The sequence below is a fragment of the Rhincodon typus genome, chromosome 6, assembly GCF_021869965.1.
Source record: "Rhincodon typus isolate 14 chromosome 6, sRhiTyp1.1, whole genome shotgun sequence".
Classification (NCBI taxonomy): domain Eukaryota; kingdom Metazoa; phylum Chordata; class Chondrichthyes; order Orectolobiformes; family Rhincodontidae; genus Rhincodon; species Rhincodon typus.
The window spans coordinates 48,991,124-49,002,788 of NC_063337.1; the positions used below are offsets into that span (position 1 = coordinate 48,991,124).

At 41.1% G+C, this 11,665-nt stretch overlaps 1 protein-coding gene across 1 annotated transcript in view; it reads right to left on the minus strand.

Annotated features, from left to right (window-relative positions):
- The window catches only part of LOC109913881 (transmembrane protein 182-like), a 57,395-nt gene extending 51,466 nt beyond the window's left edge, over positions 1-5,929 (minus strand). The window contains exon 1 of the mRNA XM_048597952.1: positions 5,723-5,929. Coding sequence (XP_048453909.1) covers positions 5,723-5,878 — 156 coding nt within the window. The 5' untranslated portion in view covers positions 5,879-5,929. The remainder of the gene's footprint in view (positions 1-5,722) is intronic.
- Between the last annotated feature and the right edge of the window lie 5,736 nt (positions 5,930-11,665).

Sequence of the window (11,665 nt, forward strand, 5' to 3'; positions counted from 1 at the left end):
GAGTATAACGGGACCTTAAGCAAATGGGCCAATGGGCCGAGGAGTGGCAGATGGAGTTTAATTTAGATTATTGTGAGATTCTACATTTTGGTAAGGCAAATCAGGGCAGGACTTATACACTTCATGCTAAGGTCCTGGGAGTGATGCCAAACAAAGAAACCTTGGAGTGTAGGTTCATAGTTCCTTGAAAGTGAAGTTGCAGGTAGTCAGGTTGGTGAAGAAGGCATTTGGTACGCTTGCCTTTATTGGTCAGTGCATTGAATATAGGGGTCGGTATGTCATATTGCGGCTATACAGAACATTGGTTCGGCCACTTTTAGAATACTGCATTAAATTCTGCTCTCCCTGCTGTCGGAAAAATGTGGTTTAACTTGAAAGGGTTGAGAAAAGATTTACAAGGATGTTCCCAGGGTTGGACGGTTTCAGCTATAGGAAGAAGCTGAATAGCTGTAGCTATTTTCCTTGGAATGTCAGAGCCTGAGGGGTGACCTTAAAGAACTTTGTAAAATCATGAGGGGCATAGATAGGATGAATAGCCAAGGTCTTTTCCTCAGGATAGGGGAGTCCAAAACTAGAGGGCATAGGTTTAAGACGAGGGCAACAATTTAAAAGGGACCTAAGAGGCATCATTTTTCATGCGGAGGGTGGTACATGTATGGAATGAGCTGCCAGAGGAAGTGGTGGAGGTTGGTACAATGACAACATGTGAATGTCTGCCTCCATGGACAGTTTGGTAGTTGCCATGGACAGCCGGCTCCAGCATACTCAGTGCCTGCCGGATATATACTCAGATCTGCACTACATCACTCCAGCAATTAGTTCTCAGTCCCAACAGCAAGGTGACAGTTTGATGAGGGATTTTGACCTCACTCCAGGTCACCCTTCTTCTCGAGGAGTTGTCCTCCTTCACAATTGTTATCCTCTCCGAATCTCAGTAAGCTGCAAGTAATCCCCACAGCTGAGCTCCCCAGCTTCCCTCCCACAGCAACACCTTTGATAAACCTCTGCCGACATTTAGTTTTGGACACCAGGACTGCCTGTAGCCCATTTCCTTGACTAATTTGGACGGACAGCTCCAATTGATGGGTGTCCAGACCCTGACTGATTTCTATGCAGATTCCCAGTTAATGTATGTGACTCACCAGACTGATGGCACTGCCCCTACAGTGCTGACCAAGGCCTACGCCATGCACTGTAGAGTTTCAGACCCCTGACTTTGGACAGCCTAAACAGCTGACTGACTTGTGCTCAAGCCCCTGGACTGATAGCAAGGCTACCCTTAACTTACTGTACTGAGACCCCCCTGACTGACAGATGTCTCCCTTCACTAGACTGAGGACTACTCAGAATCATAGAAATATTGCAGAGCAGATAGAGGCCATTTGGCAAATTGCTTTTCTCTTGCAAATTACTTTAAATCTGTGCCTTCACGTTCTTGTTCCTTTTACAAGTGGAACATTTTCTCCCTATCTACTCTATCCAGCCCACTTATGATTTTATAAACTCTGCTCTTAGTCTTTGTCTTTCCAAGGAGAATAATCCCAACCTCTCCAACCTATCCTCATAACGGAATTTTCTCATCCCTGGAACCACTCTTGTAAATCTCTTCTGAACACTCTGCATTGTGGGAGCAAGGCTTTACCCTGAAGTGTGTGTGAGTCATTAATTTTTAGAGTAGACGTCAATGCTCATGAACAGTGGATAAGGTTTGAGGAACTGTCAAGTTGTTTGAACAGAACAAGAACTGCAGATGCTGGAGTCAGAGTCAATGCAGTGTGGAGCTGGAGGAACACAACAGGTCAGGCAGCATCAGACGAGCAGGAAAGTCAATGTTTCAGGTTTACATCCTTCACCAATCCTGAAACACTGACTTTCCTGCTCCTCCGATGCTGCCTGACCTGCTGTGTTCTTCCAGCTCCACACTGCATTGACAAAGTTGTTTGAATAGCCTGCCCTTCAAAAATTAAAGAATATACACACAGCTTGCCTGTACCACAATTGAAAAAGTCTATTCTGACCATTTCAAGCAGTGTTTGTTGGCTACCTTTGATGCATGGTGGCTCAGTGGTTAGCACTGCTGCCTCAGAGCACTAGGGACCTGGATTCAATTCCAGCTCTGTGTAACTGTCTGTGTGGACTTTGCAATTTCTCTTTGTGTCTGCATGGGTTTCCTCTGGGTGTTCCACTTTCTTCCCACAGTCCAGAGATGTGCAGGTCTGGCAGACTCGCCATGCTAAATTGCCCATAGTGTCCAAGGATGTGCAGGTCAGGTGGGATTGCCATGGGAAATACAAGGTTATGGAGGGGTTCTGAGGGGCACTCTCTTCAGAGACTCAATGGACTGAATGGCCTGTTTCCACAATGTAGGGATTCTATGAAGGGTAAAAGTATGAATGTTTGTTTTTCATATAGATTATGTACTTGAGTAGATTTAAATATATTGTGGAGGCTTTTATGAATGAGAGCATTTTCGACAGTGAAGTCTAAAACAAATATTTAGAACTTTATTTAACTTTGGAATGGCATCCTGAAGCTTGCCCATGGAAGATGAGTTGATATGGAAGTTGGAAGGGCAAAGGAGGAATGAGTTCACAAGATTATCACTAATTTGGCATGTGCTGTAAGGGACTTTGGTTCTGGGGAAGAGGTGGGGAGTGGTTGGTTATGAATTGGCATAGATTTGCATATATGCACGTTGACTGGGTGGAGGGAGGATGACAGGGGGGAGACCTTGAGGGTCTAATGTTTAAAAATCAGCTGTGTCAACGAACCAAGTTGGAAATTTTGACCCAGCTGATTTTTAAAGTGGCACTGTTTTGGCACTTAGGAACCCCTGAAGCTGCCTCCTATCTATATCTTGGGTCTGGCATCTTCATCCTGATCTACATAGCCACCCAACCCCTTCAGAACAAACACTTTGGTGCACTTTTCCCAAGAAAGATTTCCCAGCTCTGCACTCCCAACTTAGGAGTGAAAATCCAGACCCCAGAGGACTACTCATCCTTGCAATTCAGAAAGGCAGTACAATAATAGCCATAGGCTCGTAAAATTATTGCTTATATATTTGGCTAGTGTGTTAACTAGATTTCAGGCAGTAGTAAATACTACAAAATCATCCCCAGAAGGGCTAACATTGCTTAGAGCCCTGCAACTAGCTGACTTGACTCATTATGACACATTTTCTCATTTCACATCACTGTACCAGTCCTGTTAACCAGAAAACCTACCCTTTGAAATATTGCTTCAGATATTCCGTCCATCCAATAATCATTGGAGAAGCGTGGATTTTAGTTAAGCATTGGGATCAGGCAGAATCTTCTGATGAAACTGACTCTGTGGGAATTGCCTAATAAATTGAAACTTAAGTTGGTTAATTCCCCTGCATCTGTAATCCTCCATAAAAACCTCTTTTAGTCTGAGACCTCCAAGGTTGCTCACTCACTTAAGATTAATTGTTATTCAGAATAAGTGAGAGGGTTAAAACGTTACTCTAACTCTTAGGTAACGATTAAACTGAACTCTGAATTGCCACTGAACCACAAATATACACTTCCTGACCCCTGACACCCACATAGTCAAAACCAACCCTCACCCTGACTTGGTGCGACCCAATTCCCACTCACCAACCCTTGACCCAAACCACCCTTGCCCAACCCAACAGGTGAACCCTCCCCCCATGACCTAAACTGACGGCATCCAACAACAAAACCTCCTCCCACCAGCAGGACAGGTGCACCCCCAGATCCTAAACAGACCACACCAGAGCATTTATATCCCTCCACCAGCCTCAATGCCACACCCCCAGCCTTACCACCCCGTCACGCACATGGAATCGTGGCAACTTCACCCACAGGACACCCTTTCCATCTCACCCACCTAACAGACAATTCCCTTGCCTACCAACCTGCCACCCTGTCCCTTGCTTAGCATGCATGCTCAGCTCTCCTCAGATACCGTCAAATAGCTTTTGGGATCTTGAACTGCTGAAGCATGGCAACAAGTTAAAAAGCTGTGTCCTTAGTTGTAGTGCCGCTCCTGTGCTAAGTGGATTTCAGGCTGCTTTCCTCTGATTGATCTACTCTGGTCAGTTCAGACTCAGAATGTTAGTCTCAAAAGTTGCCCATAGGTAAGTGGGTAACTTTAAAGAGGATTACCATTGGCCAAACAATTCTAAAAGTAACGGGAGAACATAGGAATGTTATAACTGTTTCCATTCCAAAGGGTATAGGGCCATAACATTGAGTAGTTCCCATACAGACAACGTTCTAAAACTGCTGTGAGTGTCATACTTTGAATTATGGACTGCAGCTTGTTGTGACTTGTTTATTCATGCAAGTTGACACTTGAGCAGACATGGTTGCTTAAAATACTTTGGGGAGTGAGTTTGTACAAAACTTTGCATTGCATTTGAAATGATTTGCAAATTTCAACTGTTCTTAATAACTTTAATCAAAGAAACTAAGCTCTAAATAAATCAAATTGTGAAATGATAACACCATAGCATTAAAACAAGCATTCCTACTCAAAAAAGTGAACCTTTCATTTTACTCCATGCTTAAACAAACATACATTTCTGCAAGTTTCTTTGATAATCTGAGCGTTATCCATTAACTTGCTTATTTTTCCAACCATTGCAAAAGATGGTTACAATTTGACATGGATGGTACATTATAGTTTATTTTTGTTTCTACAAATTACACAAGAAGTTCCCCTTAGAAACAAAGACATCAAAATTATAAGCAATTCAACTTGGATCTGAAATCTTTCTCTTAAACAGTCCACTGTTTCTTGATTTTAAGTTTTGGAACTAGTGGATAATGTCTATTTGTCAAAATGCTATGCTGACAGGTCCTCGGAATCAATCTGTTTTTTCCTTCTTCCTGGGCCGACTCATTTATCAGTTATTTTCCAATTTATACCTCGTTTTATTCTCTTCAGGATTTTCAAAGTCTCATGGTGATTTTTTAAATTTCTCTCATTTATGTCTTCAAATGTATTATTAATACCACTCCAACCATCTTTCTCTTCATTGACTACTTTATAAATTAATTTATTTAGTTGTGTTTATTGTTGATTGTGAAATGTGAAACATTGTGAAAGTTGTAAAACACTGCCTGTTCCTCCCACAAATGTTTAATGATTTGCTGACCCCTTTCAGCAGTTTCACAGCATTGCTTGATGGGGCGGGGAATGAGCTATGTTGTGGAGATATTTGGGGGCAGGAATGATGGTAGGGAACTGCTAGATAATTAATTATTTTCAATCATTAACAAACATGTCACAGAAAGCTCTGTTCAACATCAATCGCTTCCCACACTGTTGAGTTGATGGACAGTGGACAGACCAGGAAACACGATGCAACAGCTGAAGAAAATTAATGACTGGGAAAGCTACCTCAGCACAAACAACACATTGATCTGAGAATGAAGCACCCAACATTAACCGTATCTTAGCCATGTCTCTAGGAGACAGTGACGCAATTGGAAATTTGCATTGTAATAGCTCTTTTTGCGAAAAATAACTACTTCAGTTGAACAGGATTTACAGCTAAACATCTACAAACTAAGGATTGATTTCCTGCTGTTAGTTTTGATTTGTTTAAGAGTGAAATAAGAATGAACATTCTAAATGTGAATGTTTAATAAAGGCATTTTACATTTAACATCTCTTTTACATAAAACATGCGTGTGCAAGTAGCACAGAGAAATTGTAACTCACTGACCTGTTCGAAATCCACTTCTGTGATATTTTCTGACTGAGTACAAGTTTCGGTTGCAAGCAGCCAGCAATTGGTGCAGAAAGTCAACAGAGAAAAAATAACCCCCAGAGTACCAAGTAACCTGGCAATAACTATAACTTTTGATGTTGAGGTTTTCATGGCTTTCTGAAGAGTTGAAGTAAACAAGTGAGAGTTTCCACTCAGTGTTTGCTCTTGGTGCGAACGAAAGTAACTGGATGGATCTTTGCCTAGCCCTGCCTATTTTTAGATCAATAATGATAGTCTGGAGATTGTTGACCTACATGGGGATTTTGGTGTTCAGCCTATTAATAATTATATCTCTAAAGTGCTGAGTTTATGTTTGACAACTTTAAAGGTTATTTCTGCTTTGGCAAGACTAGGAGGAAAAGCCATGCATCAACGTTGTGCATGAACTCGCTGACATTTAGAAATAGTGGAAATTGGGATTATTATTGACATCTTCTTCGACTAATCCGATTCCACTTTCCTACATTGAGATAGATGTTCAATTCCATCTATCCGACCTTTTCTCACCCTTCTCATAGATAAACATCCTTGTTTGCAGCTGGAATTCTCTTGATGTTGATAGGCCCTATAAACTCTGCACACGGCTTAAAAACCTGAGACTTCTTATTATCCCCTGTTTTAAATGTAGAAACTCCGATCAAGAAATTTTCTAATGCCCGGATCCCGTCACAATATTCTAAGTAGGTTGATCTTGGAAAATGCATTGAGCTTAACATTATCTTGCATTTAACTAGGTCACCTGGTGAAAATCCAGGGTCTAAACTCCATAAGTCCAGGGTGAAATTAGTTAACTGTTAAGCGAGGCATGGGCTGAAAAGAGAATAAGCATAGACCTGTGAAGGTCAGTTCATGTTTGACTAACGGATTTGAATTTCTAGAGGAATTAGAGCATATCTTTCAATGGAAGTGGGGTGAATATACTCATAATAAGACTCTCATAAATTGGTATTAGCCACAAGGAGAGAAAGAGATGGCTGACAACAGAAACAAGGCAGGATTTTGTATTTTTTCCATGTCCTGACTTCCCCAAAGAGGAAGTATAACTTTTCCCATGATGGCCATCTAATTGATTTGAGAGTGGTTTCCTCAAATAATTAGCAGTGTAAAACACAGGAGGAAGGATCTATAAAGGTAGGACCTGACTTTAAGATATGACAGCAATAATTTTGCACTGTTACAGAAGCCTAAGCTCAACGATGGTAGAGACAGAAACTACGACAGGACTATCCCATGGTTTTCGAATGTGACCCTGGTGATTCTGCTGAAGACTGTAAGAAAATAGCAAATCTTGTTTCCAGAGGATGTGTCAGTGGAAGGCACCCTGCGAGATTAAATAAATTTAGCTGAAGTCTTACAATAAGCCAGCAGCAAAAACACTGCTTAGAGGGTCTAGGCACAATGGCCTTTTTTGCTCTGAAATCTTCCTATGCAAATAGTCCTCTGGTATGGGTCAGAGGAGTCAACAGTGTCTTACCCTTTGTCCCTCTTCTATCCTTGGAGAAGAAGAAAGCATATAACCCTCAGGAAGAGGCTTGCATAGGAGTAGGAGTGCCCAAACTGATCACCCTGTAGCCATGGAGGAAATGTCAATACAAATCACTAGGGTGGCCTCACATGATGAAGTGGGTGATGGAGACATGAGAATCCTCACAGGAAGGTGTGAACAGATATTGAATTTTATAGGGGAAACGGTGGGAGAATTCTCCACATTTGGCAGCATATTTAACTCTCAGATGCATCGGAAAACCTTCACTCTGGAGAAGCATCTGCTGCCAAACACATGTTCTGCAGGGTTAGTCATGGAGAGAGACAGTGCAAATGCATTGACAGGGCCTCTTAAGAAACCAGACCAGCGGAGCCAACATTTGAACTGATGGAAAATTACTCAGCTTCGTGTGAATCATATTTACAGGAATGATAGAGATCAGTGGCTCACTTGAGAAATCTAGACTTGGTACTCTACATTTCATTAGTTTTATTATATTCTGTATAGTAGTCTCATAGGAAATAAGGAATCATGGGTGAGAGGTGACTTATATCTGATATGAAGTTGCTTTTTTATTATTTTTTCAAACCCTCCCAAATATATTGTATCTTAATATATGTCAGTCTTTCTGCCCTATTCTTGTTTCACACCAGTTAGGTTTTGACTCATGAATTACATAAGAAATAATGGGTCACCCTAAAACTGAAGTTAAATAAAGTTATTTATTAAAGTGGAGAGAAACAACATTAGGGATTTAAATGGCAATAGAATGCCTTTCTTAGACTACCTGGTACTAAAATCCCTTTATTTTCACTCTACTGTTCACAATAAGTAAGCTTAAGCAATACAAAGTCCAAATATGTTTAATCCTGAGAAGTGTAAGTTGATGCACTTTGGAAGAAGTAATAAGACAGGCAAGTATTCTATGAATGGCAGGACACTAGAATGCTCACAGAAACAGAGGAATCTGGGGGTGCTTTGTCCACAGACCCCTGAAGGCAGCAGGACAGATTAATGGTGTAGTTAAGAAGGCATACTTGACACTTCTCTTCTTCAGTTGTGGTATAGGTTATAAAAGGAGGAAGATTATGTTGGAGCTGTATAAAAAGCAGCTGCTCCCCTTAGTTGAAGATTTAATTTTTAGAAAGGGCATAGTTTTAAATGAAAGGCAGTTTTGAGGAAAACCAGTTATACCCAGAGGGTGATGGGTATCTGGAATGCATGGCCTGGGAGGTTAGTTGAGGTGAGAAACTTCACAGCCATTTAAAAAGTACTTGAGCACTTGAAATATCATAACATTCAAGGCAATGGGCCAAATGCTGGAAAGTCAGACAATTGTAGATTTAGAGTAGCTTAATGAATGCAAACTTGATGTGCTAAAGGGCCTACTCTATACTGTATGATTCTATAATTCTATGTTGTAAGTAAATGGTCACACTACATAGAACATAGAACATTACAGCGCAGTACAGGCCCTTTGGCCCTCGATGTTGCGCCGACCTGTGAAACCAATCTGAAGCCCATCTAACCTAAACTATTCCATTATCATCCATATGTTTATCCAATGACCATTTAAATGCCCTTAAAGTTGGCGAGTCTACTACTTTTGCAGGCAGGGCATTCCACGCCCTTACAACTCTCTGAGTAAAGAACCTACCTCTGACATCTGTCCTATATCTATCACCCCTCAATTTAAAGCTATGTCCCCTCGTGCTAGCCACCACCATCCGAGGAAAAAGGCTCCTACTGTCCACCTATCTAATCCTCTGATCATCTTGTATGTCTCTATTAAGTCACCTCTTAACCTTCTTCTCTCTAACGAAAACAGCCTCAAGTGCCTCAGCCTTTCCTCATAAGACCTTCCCCTCCATATCAGGCAACATCCTGGTAAATCTCCTCTGCACCCTTTCCAATGCTTCCACATCCTTCCTATAATGCGGTGACCAGGTGACACTGATAACAATCTGTCTATGTCAGCCTTGAATATACTTAAGGATCTAGTCTCAAACAGCCCTCTGCAGGAAAGAATGCCCCAGATTCACTGACACACCAAAAGATGAAATTCCTCCCAATTTCTTTCATAAATGGGTGAGCCCATACTCTATTATGCGCTACAGTCTCCCACAACGGGGAACAACATTTCTACAACAGCCCTTTCAAGACCCCTAAGAATCTTGCATGCTACAATAAGGAGCCTGTCACTCTTCTAAACTCCAATGAGTGCAGGCCTAACTCAGTGGTCAGCACTACTGCCTCACAGTGCCAGAGACCCAGGTTCAATTCCACCCTTGGGTGACTGTCTGTGTCGAGTCTCCCCATGTCTGCGTGGGTTTCCTCCGTGTGCTCCAGTTTCCTTCCACAGTCTAGAGATGTACAGGTCAGGTGGACTGGCCATGCTAATTTGCTCCATAGTGTCCAGAGATGTGTAGGTTAGGTGTGTTAGCCATGGAAAATGCAGGGTGACAGAGAAAGGGTAGGGGGATGGGTTTGGATGGGATGCTCTTTGGAGGGATGGTGTGACTTGTTGGGCCAAATGGCCTGTTTCCACACTGTAGGGATTCTATGATTCTACTCTAGCTGTCTTCATAAGACAGTCCCTCCGCACCCAGGATTTACCTAATGAACTTTCTCTGAACTACATCCAGTAATAGTATAACTTTCCTCACTTAAGGGGACCAAAACTGTTCATAGTATTCTATGTTGTTTCACTTGTGCATGGTTTAGTTTTAGCAAGACTTCCCCATTTTTATACTCCACTCTCTTTGAAATAAAGGCCAACATTTCATTTGCTTTCCCCATTTCCTGCTGAATATGCATGCTGGGTTTTTGTGATTAATGCACGAGGATTCCTAAATCCCTCTAATGCAGATTTATGTAATCCTTCTCTTCTTCAGTGAAATACAGCTGCTCTATCTTTCCTGCCAAAGGGCATATCCTCACATTTTCCATATTATATTCCATGTATTTTTTTCCCAATCACTTAACCTGTCTATATCCCTCTTTGTGTCATTCTCAACGTTTGTCTTTCTACCTATTTTTGTGTCATCCGCAAACTTAGTGATAGTACTGTCACTTTCCTCATCCAAATCATTGATATATATTGGTAAATAAATTGTCCCAGCAATGACTCCTGTGGCACTCAGTTATTTACAGTTTGCCATTCTCAGGATGCTCCCTTTATCTCAACTCTGTTTTCTGTTAGTTAGCTAATCTTCTCACCCATGCTAATATACTACATCAACACCATGAGCTCTTATCTTATTAAGTAGCTTTATGTGTGATATCTCAACAAATGCCTTCTGAAAATCCAAATATACTAAATCTGCTGGTTCCCCACCATCCATCCTGTGCGTTACCTCTTCAAAGAATTCTGATGAATTTGTCAGGCATGATTCAGCTTCATAAAGCTATGCTGACCCTGATTGATCATATTATGTATTTCCAAATTGTCTGCTCCTACATCCTTTATGAGACTAACATTTTCCTAACTGGCCCATTGTTATCTGCATTTTTTTTTCTCTTTCCCTGTTTGAATAAAGGTATTACATTGGTAGTTTTCCAAACCTCTGGAACCTTACTCAAATAAAAGGATTTTTGGAAGATAACTATCAGCACATACATAATATCAGTGACTACTTCCTCTAATATCATAGCCCCATTAGTTTCCTGAGCACTTTTTCTCTCGTGATAGTTAGTGTATTTATCGTCTCTCCCCATTTTGTCCCAATGTACACTCAAGAAATTTTGAAACATCTACAGTGTAACACTATATCATGGTGATCTAAACCAGTTGACATTGCATCCAACGGTATATATAGAACTCATGAAATGGACAACTCAAGTAGTTGCATTCAGTTTCAATGGCACCATGTATGCCCATATGGATAGTATTGCTATGGGAATCTTGCTTGACCCAGATCTTGCAAATATTGTTGTTGAATTCCATGAGAAATGTGTCTTCAATAAATGACACCCAACCTCCTACATTTTACGTATATCTCACATATGGATGATACCTTTGCTTTACTTGAATCCACAGCCGCATATAAAAATGTTCTTTTATGCCTTAATGAACATCAACCTGTGTTCAAATTCATGTTTGAAATGAAATCGTCAAATGTGCTCCCTTTCCTCAATGTCCTCATTGAGAAATTGGCTGGACATTCTATACTATTGTCTACCACAAAGCCAACTTTGCTGGTCAGTATATGCATTGTGATTCCTATTGTTCCATTTGCAATAAGATTAGCCTCGTTGGCAATCTAATAAATACAGCCAAAGTCATTTGTTCACCATAAAAATTTAATGTTGGAATAAAGCCGTCCTGTCGGATAATGGCTCCTCTGATCTTCTATATTTAATGCAAACTCTTGGAAGGCCCTAAGGCACTCTTGGTCCTGAAAAATGCCCTG